Source organism: Salvelinus alpinus, chromosome 6 (genome assembly GCF_045679555.1).
Source record: "Salvelinus alpinus chromosome 6, SLU_Salpinus.1, whole genome shotgun sequence".
NCBI lineage: Eukaryota > Metazoa > Chordata > Actinopteri > Salmoniformes > Salmonidae > Salvelinus > Salvelinus alpinus.
This window is the reverse complement of record NC_092091.1, coordinates 75,865,395-75,887,244: the sequence shown is the minus strand read 5'-3', so window position 1 is coordinate 75,887,244 and position 21,850 is coordinate 75,865,395. Positions and strand designations below refer to the sequence as shown.

Genomic DNA, 21,850 nt, shown 5'->3' with positions numbered 1-21,850 from the left:
CCTACAGGTCAGGTGCAGTACAGTATGTAATAGAACTATTACAATGTGTTAAACGAGGAAGCTTCAAATCTCACTAAACCAAACATGAATACACGCCGACAACCACAGAGGAGCCTGAAATATACAGTAGTCGGTCTGTTAACGTTCACATATTCCCATGTAAACAGCGTTGAACTGAACAGTAGTCTCATTTATTGAGGGGCACAATACAATTTCAAAAAAATAAACAATCAATGCACAAAACAAATAGTGGAGGGAGAGTTACTGGATACACACCCATGATTGGTTTATTGAATCACATCAGTAAAACAAAGTAAATTAGGAAAAGGATGTGAGACTGAGCGGAAGTCATTGGTTTCTGTTGGGGAGGAGGAGGCTAACACTGTTTGTAATATTTACATCGACCACTGGCAGACTTCTGGAAGATCTCTGTCACTCTTTTCTCCCTCTCCCATGTTCATTACACTGGTGTGCAAAATTGATATTCATATCAGGTTATACAAAAGTTATTACATCATAAGAAAAAACAATGATTCTGTATGTGAAAACAAGTTCAATAAATAAAGTAAGTTTACAATAACATTGTGAAATGAGTGAATGTGTGGATTGGTCTCAATATATCCTTATGGGCACTGATCAGAAGTAGTGCACCTTAAAGGGCAATAGGGTGCCATTTCAGACGCAGCAGAGTATCCTAAATGAACCCCATGTTTTCATAGATGACCTCTGGTGACTGGCGTCCAGCAGTGGGCCTCCTGGTGGCCAAGGTCCTGGTAATGGTCAACGATGATGATGAGGAGGAAGAGGGGGATGATGATGATGAAGATGAGGATGAAGAGCCTGGCTTGCAGACCTGGCTGTAAAGGTGGGCGAACGGGTCAGTGTTGGGGCCCTTGGCTGGGGTCCCCACACAAGGCTCACTATAGATGGGTTGCTCTTTGCCAGGTTCCTGTCCCCGGTCATACACCTCGGAGTAGACCGGCTCTGGCTTGTCGCCGTGGTGACAAGAGCAGGAAGAGGAAGTGGGCGGTGGTGGTGGTGGTGTAGATCTCGGGGGTGTGAGTGAGAGGATGTCTGCTGGGTCGGCGTACACTGGTTCCGTTCGGTTGCCATGGTGATTGTGGGGGTATAGAGGGATAGAGGGGGTGAGGGTGGAGGCCGTTGGGGGCGTCAGATAGGAGTTGAGGCCTGGGGCTTTGGGTTTAATACTGTCTGCTGGCTCAGAGTACGGACACTCCTCAGAGCCAATCAAATTAGGCGGCTGTGAGTACACACACTGCTCTGCGCCAATAGCGTTTGAAAATACTGGCTTAAAGCTGTAGCTGCCCTCTAAAATGGCTGCGCTATCTGGTAGTTTGGGCAGTGGTGAACGAGCACGAGGCATGTTAGGGCTACGGTTAGCAGCCACAGTGTGGCCCTCACATTCGTCCCCGGCGACGGCCTTCTGTTCCCATATGGCGTTCTCGATGAGGCTGAAGATGTCGTCAGCTTGGCATGTGTCAAAGGTGAAGGCTCCGGGTCCAGAGTCACAACGCCGGCCCGCCTCGATGGAGAATGTCAACTGTGGGAGAACCAAGAGGACACAATGATTTGAGAAAATTCCCACAGGTGTTCACTGGAAAATTGCATAATTTAATGTGGGCACCATACGTATTATAACCTCCAACCTTCTTGAATGGACACTGATGACCCTACAATGATCCTTAGACACATCCTTTTTTGGACCCACACTGCCCTAAAAAGCTAAACACAGTAACTTTGATCTGTTGTAATGGCCAGGTAAATTATCTGATTAGTGTGGTATTTTGTTTCCTGACACAAGAACAAGCCAGTTGATCAAAACATATCATTAAGTACCAGAAATTGCTGTCTGTTTAGAGAGAAAAATACTTTGAAGTCAGAATTCGCAGTCCAAAAAATTATGTAGTTACTACTGTTTTGCCTTTGTAGCGCAGCATAGTACCGTACTGTGATGGCCTTGAAATTAGACACTAGAGAGTAGCATTAGATTAAAACTAATAACAGATTAGGAATCTAATTCAATGGTTCAATGAGATTCTAAATTCCATGGTTCTACTGACCTTGTCTCTGCCATAGCGTCGTATCAGCCGATAGGGCCAGTCCTGCAAACTCTTCCTGGTCTCCGCCTCCTTAAGGACCAGCCCCTCCTGGGCCACTTGCAGCCAATAGTACTCCCCCTGGAGGCCGCAGCGCATCGCTACATCCGTCTGCTTCACACCCACCCTGAACTCACTAACTGAGGGGAGAGAGGAGGGAGAGTGGCGGTCATGACCGAAGCACTATGGAGGGTGTTCATTTCTATTTCTTGCTTTCTATTTTGTGTTTATCTATCCTTTATTCGTAGTAATATCTTTGAAAAGAAGAACCTGTTCCAAGACAGCAGTAATCATATGCCCATTAGACATAAACAGACAGAAGAATGGTTGTTCGTTATAGTTTGTAATGGCCACTAGGATATCTGATGTGCTTCTCACCTTCCTCCCTGGAGACGTAGATCTGGTTGTCCTCCATCTGAATCTGAGGCTGCTGACCAGTGGAGCCTCCCTGGGAGAGAAGACATGTATTTAGATTAGACAGTGAGAACTGTCCTCACAGATACCTACACTCTTAGAAAAAAAAAGGTGCTATCTACCCCTTTTGGCTTCCATGTAGAACCCTTTCTACAGAGGTTTATACAGGGAACAAAAAAGGGTTCTCCTATGGGGTCAGCAGAAGAACCCTTTTACAACCTATTTTCCAAGAGTGTACACATCCTCTATATAATAACTGTTTGGTGATGAAAAGAGTTTAATGATAGAGAGACCAGTGAATAATGGCGTTTGCTGTTAGCCTTGTACCAATTCCGAAACAAATTCCTATCAGCGTTGTTGAATGCTAATAAAGTATGATTCTACTTCTATCTGTAACTGTCAAACTGTTGAATTGAGACTGATCCATAACAGTCACAAGACAACAACAGAAGCTGCTATTCTCACCTGGAAGGCGAGGTCACACATCCTCTCCACCCACTCCACGCAGTTGTCCTTATCCGTTGCGAAGACGTACCTCCTGCCGTCTGTCTCCACACAGAAGGCGGCCATGTTGTCTTTGGGGCAGGCCTCAGCTTGTGGGGGCAGCCTCAGGACCCTGATCACCTACATTTACATTTTACTCCATTAGCAGACACTCTTATCCAGAGACTGTAACAAATGTGACTTGGTGCGTCTCTGCTTGGCACTCAGCATTAAAGAGATAGATTGGGGCTAAGGCTTGTGCAAGCTCTAACAGCTCATAGGAACAGGGGCCTATCTCCTGTTTCTGTAGCATGAGCCAGTTTGATGTACAAGTACGCCCTCTAGACAGGATGCTAGTCTCTCGCAGGGCCTTATGCTTATCCATACCCAGAGCCAATTATAGTGCATTCAACTAAGTTAGGTAAGACAACCACATACTGTCTTACAGTCAGTGCCAGTAAAAAAAAAAATCCTCAATAATGCAGCTATAATCAAAGTCAGTGCTAGTAAGGAAGACAAGTACAGCAGTAAGGTTTACCTCTGACAGGCGGATCACCCTCTTCTCCTTAACTTTGTCCTGGTGCTTCCAGACCCCAGAGGGACCGGACCGCTCTCCTCCCCCCACCTCCTGGCGCTCTAGCCTGGCTACACCGCAGCGGCTGGAGGGGTAGAGAGCCAGCCAATGCTGCTTCCACTTCTGGAGGGAGGGAAGAAAGGGGATGATGGCAGAGAGGGAAGCGAGGGAAGACAGAAATAATGGGGAGAAAAAGGCCAAGAGAAGGGGAGAAAAATGTGTGGTTGAGAAAGAGAATTTAAAAAAAGTGAGTATCTAGTTGTTTTCCCATTTCGCCCACAACACATTAGTCAAATGACAGACTCAGAATATCACCCCCCCTCCACCTTCTCCAGCACAGCTGCCTATTTTTAAATAAAGGTGCAGTGGTAGATGAGGTATGTGTGCTCAGGTACAGTAAGTGCCTTGGCCCCTCCCTCTGTTTTACGTGTGCCTAGCAGTGTATCAGTGCACATCCCAAATGGCACCCTATCCCCTACATAGTGCACTAGTTTTGTCCAGAGATGCTGTGAGTCCTGGTCATAAGTAGTGCACTGAAAAGGGAATAGGGTGCCATTTGGGACATATATTGATGGAATGTGCCCTGAGGAAACTGGGAGCAGTACTGTGTCTGGGCACGCACGTGAGGATCCGTTCTCCCCTCATACCTTTACACAGGCACCATTACCAACTTAGCCTGTCTCTGCCAAAAAGACTTCAAAATGTAGGCTTCAGTAAATGTCCTCATATACTGCAATCATATACATTAAAATGTAAAGTGGAATGGTATAGGGATTAGATTTCTGTCATACACAGTACATAGAGTAAACAAGGGGATGGCAGTTTACATGATAACAGCAATAGTTCATATCAAAACACTCGAAATAAACTAAATAAAAACTTACATCACAAGACTGTTATAAAGCTGCATTCAAAATCGAAATAAATACAATATGTTCCTATTGACTTTTATTGTCATTCCACAAAAACAAGATAGATAAGGTACCAGGATGTGTACAATTAAGTGAGCTAAATAAAGTTACGTGCTTACCTTTTCTACATTTCGGTGTTGAAGGTAAACTTGTCCTGCTTTCACATGAGTGTCCATTATGTTCAAAGAGTCTCTCGGCATTCAACTGAACTTTAACCAATAACTTGGATTTGACTGTGATATATGTTAGTTTACGGTATCCTAATCCTACACTTGTGATTTCAGTACGGTCAAACTCTCACACTGACAAATGTAGGTGTGCTTTTCTTTCGTTACGTCAGCGACAAAACCTACGGTGAAATTATGACTGCGTCCACACCTTTCTCACGGCCCCAGGCTACTACGTCTGGTCCAGGGCGTTAATGCACGTTCCTCTAACTACCTGAATCTACAAAGACCAACCCTTGTGATGTCATACAATGAACAATTGCCTACACAGAGAACCAAACAGTGAATAAGACATGTATTGTGAAAAATGAAGGAAGTGAAACCGCCCATTCATGGTTGATTTTATTACGATATTTTGTATTGTTCATTGTTCTTTCATTTATGACCATTGTTTTAGAATGGCTACGAAGACTTAGATTATTTTGTAATGCTCTGACATCGCCCTAATTATGATGTCGCTGCGTAACTAAGGAATCGATAAAAGTATATTATGTTGACTCAAACGTTCCAACGTTCTATGGAACATAGACTATTATGGGTTCTCCAACACACATTTAACCACTGTCTCGTGTAGCCTGTTTTAGTTTCGCTAGCGTTGACCCCGATTTATACTTGACGAATGACCATCTTAAATATCAGGGAACAAGAGCAATTTAATGCACTCTTTAAGGCAAATTCAGGTATGTCAAGTACGGGTTTATCATTGCCATATTTGATCATTTTCATAACATAAACACTAGGCTATTCAACTAGTAAGAATAGGTAATCAATGAGATTGTCTCATAATGCTTACTAGAATTAATACTTTTCACTGATGCTCTTGGTTAGTTAAAGGTGAGGGTTCATCCATCTCTCTCCACTCTTCTCTCCTCCAGCCTCGGGGCCCTCAGGCCAGAGTGGGGCAGCAAAGCACCTATGGGGCTGACTACAAGCCCCCCAGTGATCGGCACCTCAGGCTGTTCAGGCTCCATGCAGAGCCATCTTGCACCACACACCAGAAGGTACAACTAACTTGCTCTGTCTCTCCCTCCCTCTCTCTCACACACACACCAACACTTTCCCACTTGTATACTAATGCCATACACTGTAAAAGAAAAAGGTTCCTGGAGTATCCTTTAGGGATTCTTTAAATTTAATCTGTGGGGGAACCCAAGTTCTCCCTTTAAAAGGGTTCTTCAAATAACTCCTTTTAAAGTATCCTCAAAGAACCTTTTGGTGAACATTTTTGAACTACCACCACCCCCCTATTTTTTAAATGTATTATTAATAATCAGCATAACAATAACACAATATTTTAATTGTCAGTGTTTATTATGATTTTAGTGGAAAAGCAGAGTTCACTGATCTCAATATGAGGTAAACTCCCAGCAGAGCTCCAAGTCACATGGGTATATCCTCTGGTCTGTTGATGTTACATTACTGTGTTAAGGTTCTCCGTATCCACAGCCAGAAATATTTTGCAGTGCGTGGTGATCGAACCGGTTTCCTGTTATATTCATCAGAGGTGTAGGAAAGGTGAAGTCTGTGAATCCAACAAATAGTCATTATACAGATGATTAACAAAACATGCACACAACAGTATTCATACCTTGGTTTTTGTGGTGAATGTGAATGAAAAAAACAGTTTTGATAATGGTTTTCATACACACACCTTGTCCATAATGTAGAGGCCTATGGGATATTCATGGTATATTCATTGAAGAGGTAAGGCAGGAGGATGGTAAATGTGATCTGCATAACATACCAATACCAATTAACATACCTTTTTATGCCTCTTTCTCTGTATACTGGCAGTCACAGAAACAAAAGTGAGCAGTTGAGTCATCTGCACCCAATACAGCTATCCTTCAACATATTCGTACCTCTTTGTTGGTTTTATATCCATTCAATTGTCCATTTTCTGTTTTAGAAAGATTTGCACAAATATGAAAAGATAGATGGTATCATCATAAAACAATATACATTTAGATGATACAAGGGACAAACCTTAGTTAAATTGAGGAGATCTTTACATTTTTCAGTTAAGTGCCTGCACCTGCTGTCCTTTCAAATTCAAATCCACATTTTTCATTTGGGCAATTAGGTTCCTGCAAAAAAATAAAATAACTAAGGTGGTTCCTCGATGAACCCCACCTGCTATGGGGTTCTTTTAAGAACCTTTTGGGGGCAATTTTCAGTGCCAAGAACCCTACGGTTCTTCGAAGAACTTTGAGGATCATAGAAGAACCTTTGTTGAACTCTTAATTTTTAGAGTGTACACATTCACACTGCCCTGATTTGGCCTGCCTGTCTGTCTGTCTTCCTATCTGTGTGTCTGTCTGTCTTTCTGCCTGCCTGTCTGTCTGTCAGTTGGTGGATATGTGGGCTCAGTACTACAGACAGCGTTTCCAGACCTTTACCAACGGCCCACAGAGCCCCGCCTTTGCCTTCACTCAGGTGAGTCACTCAGCCACAAGAACTAACTTACTTGTCTTACCTGTCCCTTGACTGGCATACCTTAGGGGCATTTAATGGTAGATGCATTGATATTATCTTATCTTAGTCAGTCTCAAACCTCTCTCTCTCCCCTCCTCTCACCCTCTCTCTGTCTCTCTTCCCTCCCTCTCTGTCTCTGTCCATCTATCATCTCTCTCTCTCTGTGTCTCTCTAAAGAAGGGGAGAACAGTGAGGGCAGCTACGTTGGAGAGTGAGAATTTCAGTAAGATCCAAGTGGAAAGGACAGCTCCTCCAGAGAAGGGGCAGAGCCAGATACCACCACAGCGTTCGAGCTCCGACTCTGGGGAACGAAGGTCGGTCTCTCCCTCTCTCTCCTCAACCTCAGTCCATAACTCCGTCCCGTCCCGCCCTGCCAGGAAAGAGGCATGGACGCATGCAACAGGGGACCCGGCACTGAAGGTCACAACGACACCCAAGGACATGATGGAGCTGCCTCACCTCGGCAGTGGAGAAGGTGAGAGAGGGAATAACCTGTTCATTTTGTATTGACAACATGTTTTTATTTGAGGCTTTGAATGGCCTTATAACTCCACAATTTATCCGCTTTTGTTTCCTTTAGTGCAAGATGATAGACCAGCACCAATAACATATGTGTGTGTACTACCTGTTCCTGTTGTCACAGGAAGTGATGGGGAGCTCCCGCTGCAGGTGGAGCGGTTTAGGGCGGAGCAGTTCCGTCGGGACATGACCCACTCATCTAGGCTGGAAGGCCAGATCAACCAGCGCATAGCCACCAAGTCTAACCTCATGCACCTAGGTAGGTCCTGTAGAGACATAACAATATATTAAACACTGTTCTATACTCATAGCCACCCAGTCTAACCTCATGCACCCAGGTAGGTCCTGTAGAGACATAACAATATATTAAACACTGTTCTATACTCATAGCCACCCAGTCTAACCTCATGCACCCAGGTAGGTCCTGTAGAGACATAACAATATATTAAACACTGTTCTATACCCATAGCCACCCAGTCTAACCTCATGCACCTAGGTAGGTCCTGTAGAGACATAACAATATATTAAACACTGTTCTATACCCATAGCCACCCAGTCTAACCCCATGCACCTAGGTAGGTCCTGTAGAGACATAACAATATATTAAACACTGTTCTATACCCATAGCCACCCAGTCTAACCTCATGCACCCAGGTAGGTCCTGTAGAGACATAACAATATATTAAACACTGTTCTATACTCATAGCCACCCAGTCTAACCTCATGCACCCAGGTAGGTCCTGTAGAGACATAACAATATATTAAACACTGTTCTATACCCATAGCTACCCAGTCTAACCCCATGCACCTAGGTAGGTCCTGTAGAGACATAACAATATATTAAACACTGTTCTATACCCATAGCCACCCAGTCTAACCTCATGCACCTTGGTAGGCTTTCTACCACCAGCCTTATGTCCCAAATAGAACACTAATGTGTGTATATATATATATATATATATATAGTGCACTACTTTTGACCAGAACCCTATAGGCACTATATAGGGAATAGGGCTTTGGTCAAAAGTAGTGCACTATATTGCGAATAGGGTGCTATTTGGGATGTACAACCTTCATGCACCTAGGTAGGTCCCATAGCCACCCAGTAGGGGGAAACATAGTACTCAACACCATCCACCCTGATCCTAGATCAGCACTCCCTACTCTGAGACGCTTTAATACGGGCCGAGCCACCTACTTTGTTGAGAGCCTGCTGGCCAAACCTCATTGGCAATAACATGTTAAACTTGTGAAGTAGGTGCAGTATGAAGCTGTATATGGGATTATTCATGATAACTCTCATCCACGTGTGTGTGTGTAGGGCTGCCATTCGACGGTGTGACCACCTACAGCCAGAGTTACACACACTGGGACAACCCCTCCACACTGAAAGGCCCGCAGTGCATCCTGCCTGAAGCCACACTCAACTGGTACAGTAGATCACATCCACATACCGACACGGATTGAAAGGAGGGATCTGTTCATACTTACTTACCTAAGGCCATGGTGCACAGGCCATGGACGACTCCTCTCCTTCGCACTCTGTTCTGGACAGTCTCCTCCAGCTCGTTCCACCCCATGCCAGTTTTCTTTGCATCTGTCTCAAGCTTCTGCAATCTGTTCACTGCGATAGATAATAACTGCAGATTACATAGTGATTCACACATACAGTGATTCATAGCAATCCCCTTCACCCAACAACCCATTAACAGTCAAGTGGTGCTGCAGAGGTTATGTCCATCATATAGTCTGGCGTCTGTAATAGCCAGAGGTAAAAGTGATGTCACAATAAACCCAGTTGGGAGTATTGTGGAATTTTAGCAGCTCCACCACTACTGCTTATACCTGTCCTCCAGACCTTCAGATCTGCAAACATTGCTAGGTTATCTACCCTCTAAAAAAGGGGAAGGACCGAATTATGACAGACTTTAATATGCTTCACCATCCTATCCTCTCCATCCATCCAGGAGGCCCTGGGTGTCAGAGTACCAGGACCGGTACCAGGGCCCTGATCGCTACATCCCTGGGCAGAGGAAGCCCCCTAGCGGCCTGAAGGAGCCCTGCACCGCCGAGTACCAGCCTGGTGCCCACACCGCAGACCAGACCCGAGGACACATCCGCTCAGAGTATCAGAGGCACTTCACCAAGGTTATATCCCAAACGGAACCATATTCTCTTCGTAGTGCACTACTTTTGACCAGGGCCTTATGGTGCACTTTGAAAATAATTTTGGGACAAAGACCCAGTTTCAAGGCTCCCTATTAGAGTAAACATAAGGCTGCATTTACACACCACACCACTACACACTCTATAGAGGGTGTGACTTTCACCTCGTGGTGCACAGAGGGCTCTGCACAGAGATTGAGATTTACATGCCATAGGTTGTACATTTACATAGGCCCTTGCTATCCGGAATCCAAGGGACGTCCCTACCCCATTAACGTTTACATTTCAAATCATATTGTCACATACACATATTTAGCAGATGTTATCGCGGGTGTAGCAAAATGCTTGCGTTCCTAGCGCCAACAGTGCAGTAGTATCTAGCAATTCACAACAATACACACAAATCTAAAGTAAAATAATGGAATTAAGAAATATTAGGGTGAGCAATGTTGGAGTGGCATTGACTAAAATACATTATATGCATATGAAATGAGTAAAACAGTATGTAAACATTATTAAAGTGACCAGCGATTCCATATCTATGTATATAGAGCAGCAGCCTCTAAGGTGCAGGGTTGAGTAACCGGGGTGTAGCCAGCTAGTGATGGCTATTTAACAGTCTGATGGCCTTGAGATAGAAGTTGTTTTTCAGTCTCTCGGTCCCAGCTTTGATGCACCTGTACTGACCTCGCCTTAGCGGGGTGAACAGGCTGTGGCTCAGGTGGTTGATGGCCTTCCTGTGACATTGGGTGCTGTAGGTGTCCTGGAGGGCAGGCAGTGTGCCCCCGGTGATGCATTGGGCAGACCACCCCCCCTCTGGAGAGCCCTGCGGTTGTGGGCAATGCAGTTGCCATACCAGACGGTGATACAGCCCGACAGGATGCTCTCAACTGTACATCTGCAAAAGTTTGTGATGGTCTTAGGGGCCAAGCCGAATTTCTTCAGCCTCCTGAGTTTGAAGAGGAACTGTTGCGCCTTCACCACTGTGTGGTTGGACCATTTCAGATGTTCAGTGAAATTCAAGCTTTTCAGCTTCTCCACTACGTTCCCATCGATGTGAATAGGGGTTTGGTGTAGTGCGAGTGCCAGTCTTTTTGTACCATCATGCAACCTCACTGTCATACCATGTTTGGTTCACAATGTCACAATGACAGCAATGGTGTTGACAACAGGACAAACAGATCTGGGATCAAGTTACACTTGCAGTATAAACCCAGCCCAACAATTAACTGATAACTTCAATAATTTACAGAGACAGTTGAGCAAAAGACAATACAATTCATGATGTTGTTCCTGTGGTTTTGCTGCAGAACCACCCTGGCCTGTCCAGACCCAAGACCAGCCCTGCGTACAGACAGAACCGAGACACCTGACCTGAACCATCTTCAGGATTAGACCTGCAGGGTCTCTATTCCATGTTCAACCTGACAAAGGTTAATACAGAAAAGTGGATTTTGACAATTCAGAGGTACGCGTTTGTGTTTGCATTTTTATCAAAACCCACAGCATGGTCTTTTGAGTGGACTTTTAGCTAAGGTAATGACAGGTTACTGGACATGTAATAACAGAATCAAACCTGTATATAAAACAATGAACAAGACACCAAAGTCCCAGAGGGTACCTGATCTTTATTCCATCATACTTTGTCCTCATTTGTTAATGCAAGTCGCACACTGTGACAGGATTTCAACTCAAGTTTTTACATATCAACCAAACGGAAAAATGAAATTGTTGCCACGGAAATCCCTCGCAGGTTTCAAGTCGCCTGCAGTCAGCTCTGCCACTGCAACCAGATTCCATCCAATCCTTCTGTACACTGCAGTCTGTCCATCTTTCGCCAAGTCTACTTCGCCCCTACACACTACCTACCCTAAAACCAGCCTCCGAGAAAAAGAAAAACATCCAGAAAAGAGAAAAAAAAGAAACCGCAACAATGATCAGGGGAGAGACAAATCTCCAGCCACGATCACCACGACGACAGACTCACACGGCTGCACTTGAGATCGAGGAGAAAGAACAAAAATAAACACCAAACTTTCTATGCAGATCTGACCTCCAGTTCTGCCGTCTGTCCAATAAGAACATCTTATACTGATGGCCCCTCCCATTCTGTCCAATAGGATTATTTTATACTGATATGGCCCCTGCCCACCCTTCTCCCATCACTGCCCCTTGCCTAGTTAACCACATAGGAACAAAACGGAAATAAAAGGCTGCGTTCCCCTACTCAGACGGTGCTGACGCATTTCAGATCTTACAACTCCTGGATAGGTATTTTATTTATCAGCTAACCACATGTCATAGCAATCTGGTGCCCGACGGCACAGTAGATGACTTGGCACGTAACCATAGGTTGATGCATGCAACGTCTGAGCAGGGGAATGCGACCAAAAGCTTATATACCCCAGCCCACCCTCCAACCCCACCCCATGTACCCCACACAGCCCAAAAGCAGGCGAGTGCAAGGGTGTCTGCTGGGAAGCCAGCAGTCACAAAGAGTCTTTATGAGGGTTCCCCCTACTGGCGGGAGGACCCTAGTATTTCATTCCCGGAACAAACTCCTTCGCCTCTGGGTTCAAGCTGCTCTTGCGCTGTAAAAAGAGAGGAGAGATTTAGTATAGGAGCATACTATACTAAATAGGTCAAAATAACAGGGCCTCAACATTAAAAAGGGACAAGTAAAGATGAGACTGTTCGGATTGTAACACACACCACAGGATAGTTTCTCCAGCTGATGGCCGGTTCCCTGACAGATTAAGCCTAGTCCTAGACTAAAAACCCATTTTAATGGAGAATTTCCTTTCAGCATGGTCTTTAGTCTAGGACTAGGCTTAATCGTTTTCTGGGAAACCGGGCCCAAGAGTAGGAGCGGTATTGTGTCTGTGATCAAAGAACTGGAGAAGAGAGACCGTCCCTAAGAGTAGAAGAGGTATGGTGTCTGATCAAACAACTGGAGAAGAGAGACCGTCCCTAAGAGTAGAAGAGGTATGGTGTCTGATCAAACAACTGGAGAAGAGAGACCGTCCTAAGAGTAGAAGAGGTATGGTGTCTGATTAAACAACTGGAGAAGATGGGCTACCTAAGGTATCTAGGTACTGAACGTGGATAACACTCCACAGCAAATACTTCAGGCTTTTAACTCTCAGGTGAACTCTAAGGAACAAAATATGAATCCTTGTCCTGGACTGAATAAAGAATCTCCGTTGAACATGCTTTTTAGTCCAGGATTCAACTTTGTCTGGGAAACCGGCCCTATAAATATAGTGATGTTTTGGTCGACGACGCTCAGACATGCTACTCGTGTAGAGAGTAAACAGATTGTGACACACTGACGGACAAACATTCTGACAGGACTTACTGCGAGTTCATCTGCGTTGCCGTTGGAGACAGATAGCCCGTTGAGCTGTTGCTGAATCTGCCCCACCCCCGGGGCGAGGTCTCTGGCGGGGATGAACCAATCCTGATCCTCCTCTTCCAGCATTTCCTGGAAACAGCGTTCTAAGAACTCCTGTTCCAGAAGCTCCTCCTCCACCTGGAATGACCACACAATAGGGGAAGAATAGGGGCTGGATTACAATCAGCAGTAGATGATTATTTCTTAATATGTCTTTCCTCGATTCCTCATGTCCTCTATCCTTGCCTCCTTCTCAAAGAGCACTGGAGGGCAGCCCAGGTTCGAGGTGAGTGGACAAAACATTAATAACACCTTTCTAATATCCAGGTGCCCCCCCTTTTGCCCTCAGAACAGCATTCATTTGTCAGGGTAGGGACTCTACAAGGTGTCCAAAGCGTTCCATAGGGATGCAGGCCCATGTGGACCACAACGCTCCAACGTTATATGGGTTCTATTTAATTGTTTACCATTTGAGCAAGAGACCAGCCGTTTTCTTTGCTTTAAAGCTGAAAGCATGACTGTCACAAATCCATTTTCCCTCTCTGGCACTGCTGAGTGACAACTTGCAAAGCCTACGCAGATTGGCCTATGCTGTTGGTTATACCAGGGATGAAAAGACACAATGTATCAACTTTGCTCACTCTGCGGGCTGCTCCAATGTATCAAATGTAACAGAAGACTGATAAAGGGTCTGCATCCCTGATCGCCTGCTAAATAATATTTAAAAAATGGATGGAAAAAAATAGATGTGCAGGAAGAGCGGACGAAGAGAAGCAGGTGAGTGGCGGCTGGAAGGGGATGTGGAACATGCGGCTGGCTGATCAGAGCTGACAAGTGATATGAACATTATTGGACACGTCGCATATAAGGACCGGCGAATACAATAAACTATTTGAGATATATATATAAAAATTCAGCAAAAAGAAAAACGTCCTCTCACTGTCAACTGCATTTATTTTCAGCAAACTTAACATGTGTAAATATTTGTATGAACATAAGATTCAACAGACAAAAACGGAAACAAGTTCCATAGACATGTGACTAACAGAAATGAAATAATGTGTCCCTGAACAAAGGGGGGTAAAAATCAAAAGTAACAGTCAGTATCTGGTGTGGCCACCAGCTGCATTAGGTACTGCAGTGCATCTCCTCCTCATGGACTGCACCAGATTTGCCAGTTCTTGCTGTGAGATGTTACCCCACTCTTCCACCAAGGCACCTGCAAGTTCCTGGACATTTCTGGGGGGAATGGCCCTAGCCCTCACCCTCCGATCCAACAGGTCCTCAATGGGACTGAGATCCGGGCTCTTCGCTGGCCAAGGCAGAACACTGACATTCCTGTCGTGCAGGAAATCATGCACAGAAAAAACAGTATGGCTGGTGGCATTGTCATGCTGGAGGGTCATGTCAGAATGAGCCTGCAGGAAGGCTACCACATGAGGGAGGAGGATGTCTTCCCTGTAACGCACAGCATTGAGATTGCATGCAATGACAACAAGCTCAGTCCAATGATGCTGTGACACACAGCCCCAGACCATGATGGACCCTCCACATCGATCCCCCTCTAGAGTACAGGCCTCGGTGTAACGCTCATACCTTCGACGATAAACGCAAATGCGACCGTCACCCCTGGTGAGACAAAACCACGACTTGTCAGTTAAGAGCACTTTCTGCTAGTCCTGTCTGGTCCAGCGATGGTGGGTTTGTACCCATAGGTGACGTTGTTGCCGGTGATGTCTGGTGAGGACCTGCCTTACAACAGGCCTACAAGCCCTCAGTCCAGCCTCTCTCAGCCTGTTGCGGACAGTCTGAGCACTGATGGGGGGGATTGTGCGTTGCTGGTGTAACTCGGGCAGTTGTTGCTATTCTGTACCTGTCCCGCAGGTGTGACGTTCGGATGTACCAATCCTGTGCAGGTGTTGTTACACAGGGTCTGCCACTGCGAGGACAATCAGCTGTCCGTCCTGTCTCCCTGTAACGCTGTCTTAGGCGTCAGTACGGACATTGCAATTTATTGCCCTGGCCACATCTGCAGTCCTCATGCCTCCTTGCAGCATGCCTAAGGCACGTTCACGCAGATGAGCAGGGACCCTGGGCATCTTTCTTTTGGGTGTTTTTCAGAGTCAGTAGAAAGGCCTCGTGTCCTAAGTTTTCATAACTGTGACCTTAATTGCCTCCCGTCTGTAAGATGTTAGTGTCTTAACGACCATTCCACAGGTGCATGTTCATTAATTGTTTATGGTTCATTGAACATGCATGGGAAACAGTGTTTAAACCCTTTACAATGAAGATCTGTGAAGTTATTTGGATTTTTACAAATTATCTTTGAAAGACATTGTTTATTTTTTTCTTCTTCTGAGGTGTGTGATATATATATATATATATATATTTTTTACTGAATTTATTAAGAAAACTGACAGGCGCCAGCCAGTTGGTTCTTTAGATCGGTCGGGCCGAAAAATGTGGTCTTATCATATGAAACAGTAATACGGTATTCTAAAAATGTTGGTGTCACAAGTATCATGACGTGTTGGTACCGTGGTACTGGTATATAACACAACTCAATGGCACACATACACAATCTATGTCTCAATAGTCTCAAACTTCAAAACCCCTTATTTAAGCTGTCTCCTCCCCTTCATCTACACTTTATTTAAGTGGAATTAACAAGTTAAATCAATAAGGGATCATAGCTTTCACCTGGTCAGTCTATGTCATGACAGTGCATGTCAGAGTAGAAACTATAGCATGAAGTCCAAGGAACTGTCCGTAGATCTCCGAGATAGAATTGTGATGAGGCATATATCTGGGGAAGGCCGTCCGACCAAACTGAGCAACCGGGCAAGAAGGGAGAACCTGCCAGAAGGACAACAGTCTCCACAGCACTTCACCAATTTGGGCTTTATGGGAGGGTGGCACATGACAGCATGGCTGGAGTTTGCGCAAACGGTTCTGTGGTCTGATGGGATAAATGTAACTCTTTGGCTGCCGCTCCCCATCTAACTTAACCGAGCTTGAGAAAACCTGCAAGGAAGAGTGAACATGCCCCTTGATCCTGAGAGTAGAGTAACCTGATCCTAGATCTGTGTACAATGCCAGGCAATATCTATCCAGGGCAACATTCCTCACCTTTTAGTGTGTGTGTGGTCTGTACATCTGTGTGGGTGTCCCTCTGTCTATTACCGTGTCTGTATGTCTGTGTGTGCACACGTACATGTGTATGTACATAAAGAGCGGTCCTAAATCACTGACCTGTCTGTTGTAATCCTCCTCGTTCTCCATCCACATGTAGTCAGCGAAGGGGTTGTTGTTGTTGCCCACCTCTCCCTCCTTGTGCCCGTTGGCCACGTTCTCTTTCCCGGGGGCACTGCTGCCGCCTGGTGTTTTAGCCATCTCAGGACTGTTCATCTCTGCAGGCTCTGTAGGGTTAACGGTTTCACACATGCATAAATGGCAACCCACTTTAAAATGAGGCAAATGGCTTTCAAATTGACAGTAAAGCTCAGTTTGGGTAAACTGAATAAATGACGTGTTTAATAAACATTAAGGTCAAAAAACGTACCTATAACATAAGAGTGGAAAGTTAAACCGTTATCTACCCACACATGAAAAAGTATATATTGCCAAAACGCAAATAACAAAGTGCATACTTCATTATTTTACTTACTACCTAGCTAGTAGTATCACAGATGAAAGTGTTGGGCTAGTTATCATAATATTTGCTAGTGTCATACTAGTTAAAGTAGACCAAGAGTAGCGAGTCAATGGCTGCGCTTACAGCTGACGTGGATACAATTACTAACTAGACAGTTCCTACCGTTATAATAACGGCAGAACTCAACAATACCTAGCTAACGCTTTACCTGTATCGTCAGCATTGAAGGGTGCACATGTCACAAGAAAAAAAGTGATGACAAACCCCACATGGAGCGAGGCCTACCTGCGTGTCACAGCTGCAACAAGCCAGCCAGACAATTAGCTAACTGGAGTAACGTTAGTTACAGCTAACATTACCGTTCATCGCAGCACAAATCCTTTTTTGAGTATTGGCAGTTTGCTAGTGAGCTAGTTACAGTAGCTAGCTTACTAGTTTGTAAACAACGTTAGGTAACGTTAGTTTGCTAGTTGGTAGACAACGTTAGCTAACTACGTAGCTGTTAGCTAGTGTGATAGCTAGCGAACTCAGAAAACCAGCACGGACTAGCTAACTAGATAGCCAACTTAAGCAGCCTGAAAATAATTTGTGATAAAAAAGGGTTGTAGTTTCGACTAAATTTACTGTAGCCATCAAGTCACTGATTAAACGAGTTATCTAAGTTAGCATTCAAAAGATAACTAACACATCGTGCAATCACCCTACGAAAAAGGCTTTGGCATACTACTAGCGAGCAAGAAAGCTACTTGGCTAGCGAGCTTGCTAACAAACTTGAAATACATAAAAACACGCATATTGGATCACACATGGACAAACTTGGCTGGCAAGCTGTTTTTGATGTACAGAGTGAATGTTACGTCATCTGTAACTCGCAAAGCCTTCTTACTACCTTGGATTGTCTTTATGGCTAGCTATAAAACTGTTAGCTGGTAGTGGTAGAAACAAGCTAAACCAAACTTAGCTCGAAGGCTAACTGCGTGACATGCACACACGATTCAGGTCAAATTGTATCTGGAATGCACAGCAGCCAGTAGCGCAACAAAAACGTAGCTACCTGGCATCGTTGGATAAATATTTAAAGACCACCCGATATATCTTCAATGTTTGACAGGGCAATTCGTCGACTTTACAGCTAATTTGCTATCAAGCTAGCCAACTCACTACATTCCATCAAGACGCTCACGGGGGACTTCCGTTTCGTCGCTGAGTTCCCCCAGCCCGCTATATCAGTCGTCATATACCTACCTCAGCGCATCAATTGAGAGGTTGATATCATGGGCATGCGATTATTTTTCTTTTTTTTCCTTTTTACTTTAACATTTACTTAACTAGGCAAATCAGTTAAGAACAAATTCTTACTTACAATGACGGCCTACCAAAAGGCCTCTGCGTGGACTTGGATTAAATAATAATAAATACAATATTAATATAGGTCAAAACACACATCACAACGAGACAACGCAACACCACACAAAGAGAGACCTAAGACAACATAGCAAGGCAGCAACACATGACACACAACATGGTAGCAACACAACATAACAACAAAATGGTAGCACAAAACATGGTACAAACATTATTGGGCACAGTCAACAGCACAAAGGTCAAGAAGGTAGAGACAACAATACATCACACAAAGCAGCCACAACTGTCAGTAAGAGTGTCCATGATTGAGTCTTTGAATGAAGATATTGAGATTAAACTGTCCAGTTTGAGTGTTTGTTGCAGCTCGTTTCAGTCGCTAGCTGCAGCGAACTGAAAAGAGGAGCAACCCAGGGATGTGTGTGCTTTGGGGACCTTTAACATAATGTGACTGGCAGAACTTGAATGTGGAAGATGAGGGATACAGTAGATATCTCAGATAGAGAGGAGTGAGGCATAAGAGGGTTTTATAAATAAGCATCAACCAGTGGGTCTTGTGACGGGTATACGGAGGAGTATAGAGTGCAGTGATGTGTCCTATAGATCTCCAATGACGAAGAGGACGTGCACTTGCTAATTTTACTTTTCTATTGAACATACTTCTTTCCGTATTAAATATTATAGTTTAATTACATTTTAGGGTACCTGAGGTTTAAATAGAAATGTAGTTTGACTTGTTTTAATAAAGTTTAGCGGTAGCTTTTTGGATTCCTTTGTCCGCATGATGAATGAGTGGATTACTCAAATCGATGACGCCAACTAAACAGACTTTTTTGAATATAAAGAAGGATTTTATCTAACAAAATGGAACATTTTCAAAAAGTAATTGATTATTTAATCGCTATTTGTGATTTTATGAAGCCTGTGCTGGTTGAAAAATATGTTGATGTGGGGCGCCATCCTCAAACAATCGCATGGTGTGCTTTCGCTGTACAGCCTATTGTAAATCGGACAATGCAGTTAGATTAAGAATAATTTAAGCTTTTAACCGATATAAGATACTTGTATGTTCATAAATGTTTACGAATCCACATTACCTTTGTTTTGGAGGTGTTCAGAACAAGGTTAAGGGTAGAGAAAGCTTGTTGGACACTAAGAAAGCTTTGTTGTAGAGCAATTAACACAAAATCCGGGGAGGGGGAAGCTGAGTATAAGACTGTATCATCTGCATATAAATGGATGAGAGAGCTTCCTACTGCCTGCGTTATGTTGTTGATGTAAATTGAGAAGAGCGTGGGGCCTAGGATTGAGCCTTGGGGTACTCCCTTGGTGACAATCTGCTGTCTCAGCCACTGCCTTTCTGTCTTTATACACTGCACTCTTTGAGAGAGGTAGTTAGCAAACCAGGCCAGAGACCCCTCAGAGACACCAATACTCCTTAGCTGGCCCACAAGAATTGAATGGTCTACCGTATCAAAAGCTTTGGCCAAGTCAATAAAAATAGCAGCACAATATTGCTTAGAATCAAGGGCAATGGTGACATCATTGAGGACCTTTAAGGTTGCAGTGACATATCCATAACCTGAGCGGAAACCAGATTGCATACCCAAGAGAATACTATAGACATCAAGAAAGCCAGTCAGTTGATTATTGACAAGTTTTTCCAACACTTTTGATAAATAGGGCAAAATAGAAATAGGCCTATAACGGTTAGGATCAGCTTGATCTCCCCCTTTAAATAATGGACGAACTGTGGCTGCATTCCAAGCAATGGGATCCTCCCCAGAAAGGAGAGACAGGTTAAAAAAGGTTGGAGATTATGTGGTTACTTTATACACGTATGTATAATTTTCAGAAATCTAGGAAAACGTTACATTGACAAAGATTCACATCATGTGTATTTTCTTTTAAGGTCACAGGAATGTATTTTGCTTTTAACCCAGCCCCCTGACAAACACACAGACCTGGCTGTGACCCACACTGAAGCAATTTAGGCATTAATTGCCTTTTTCCCCGGGCATAACGGCAGGAAATAGATTGGGATTTGAACCAATGACCCTCTGGTTTCTGTCCGTCTTCCAACCGATGGCTACCTGCCGCTGAGCATTTGCAACTACCTGCATTTGCCTACTGCCTCCCCTCTCTGTCCCTGGCTCTTCAAATGTCACCTCACCCTGTCTGTTGACAAGGCTATGGAAATGCCATGACACTGCAAAAACAGGTGCTGTTAGCGCAAACATCCAATGGTTCATTGCACTGGTTGGCAGCAAAAGTTTTCTTTGTCATCTGCCATTTACAAACTGTGCTGCCTGTTTGTCGGCGTAATTAGACTAATCTGGATTAGCCCAATACTTTAACAATTACAACATTTTAGTTGACACTCATAGCAACTAGGGTTAAGTGCCTTGCTCAAGGGCACATCAACAGATGTTTTACTTATTCAGCTTGGGGATTCAAACCAGCATCCTTTCAGTTATTGGCCTAACGCTCTTAACCGCTGGGCTACCTTCTGCCCTTTAGAGGGTTTTCCACGTCAAAAAGCACAAGAAGAGGATTTCGACACCCACGCTCTCGTCGTTCTGAAATACAGTGCTGTGAAAAAGTATTTGCCCCCTTCCTGATTACTTATTTTTTTGCACATTTGTCACACTTAAATGTTTCAGATCATCAAACAAATGTAAATATTACACAAAGATAACCCAAGTAAACACAAAATGCAGTTTAAATGATGATTTTATTTATTAAAGAAAAAAAGCTATCCGGACCTTCATGGCCCTATGTGAAAAAGTAATTGCCCCCTAAACCTAATAACTGGTTGTGCCACCCTCAACATCAACAGCTGCAATCAAGCATTTGCGATAACTGGCAATGAGTCTTTCACATCGCTGTGGAGGAATTTTGGCCCACTCTAAGCAGAATTGTTTTCATTCAGCCACATTGGAGGGTTTTCGAGCATGAACCACCTTTTTAAGGTCACGCCACAGCATCTCAATTGGATTCAAGACCGGACAGAGGTGGACTTGCTGGTTTGTTTTGGATCATTGTCCTGCTGCAGAACCAAAGTGCGCTTCAGCTTGAGGTCACGAGCTGATGGCCGGACATTCTCCTTCAGGATTTTTGGTAGAGAGCAGAATTCATGGTTCCATCAATCACAGCAAGTCGTCCAGGTCCTAAAGCAGCAAAGCAGCCCCAGAACATCACACTACCACCACCATATTTGACTGTTGGTATGAGGTTCTTTTTCTGAAATTCGGTGTTACTTTTACGCCAGATGTAACAGGACGCACACCTTCCAAAAAGTTCAACTTTTGTTTCGTCAGTCCACAGAATATTTTCCCAAAAGTTTTGGGGATCAACAAGATGTTTTTTGCCAAAAGTGAGATGAGCCTTTATGTTCTTTTTGGTCAGCAGTGGTTTTCACCTTGGAACTCTACCATGGATGCCATTTTTCCCCAGTCTCTTTCTTATGGTTGAGTAATGAACGCTGACCTTAACTGAGGCAAGTGAGGCCTGCAGTTCTTTAGATGTTGTTGTGGGTTCTTTTGTGACCTCT

At 44.2% G+C, this 21,850-nt stretch overlaps 2 protein-coding genes across 4 annotated transcripts; both read right to left on the bottom strand.

Annotated features, from left to right (window-relative positions):
- Positions 1-250: 250 nt before the first annotated feature.
- Positions 251-5,237, bottom strand: dok1a (docking protein 1a). Its single transcript, XM_071407884.1, has 6 exons — positions 4,619-5,237; positions 3,553-3,711; positions 2,997-3,155; positions 2,496-2,565; positions 2,082-2,257; positions 251-1,561 (listed from the first exon to the last, which is right to left on the bottom strand). The coding sequence occupies exons 1-6, from the start codon at positions 4,697-4,699 to the stop codon at positions 695-697; spliced, it is 1,512 nt and encodes a 503-aa protein (XP_071263985.1). The 5' UTR covers positions 4,700-5,237; the 3' UTR covers positions 251-694.
- A 6,257-nt stretch (positions 5,238-11,494) lies between these two features.
- paip2b (poly(A) binding protein interacting protein 2B) lies at positions 11,495-18,191 on the bottom strand. Of its 3 annotated transcripts, none has more exons than XM_071407880.1 (4): positions 17,990-18,191; positions 16,533-16,699; positions 13,245-13,418; positions 11,495-12,477 (listed from the first exon to the last, which is right to left on the bottom strand). In XM_071407880.1, exons 1-4 carry the CDS (start codon positions 17,994-17,996, stop codon positions 12,421-12,423), a joined length of 405 nt encoding a protein of 134 aa, XP_071263981.1. In that variant the 5' UTR covers positions 17,997-18,191; the 3' UTR covers positions 11,495-12,420. The 3 variants fall into 3 exon arrangements, with proteins under 3 accessions (XP_071263981.1, XP_071263980.1, XP_071263982.1); XM_071407879.1 differs by having other exon boundaries at positions 18,097-18,187; XM_071407881.1 differs by lacking the exon at positions 17,990-18,191 and adding an exon at positions 17,144-17,187.
- Between the last annotated feature and the right edge of the window lie 3,659 nt (positions 18,192-21,850).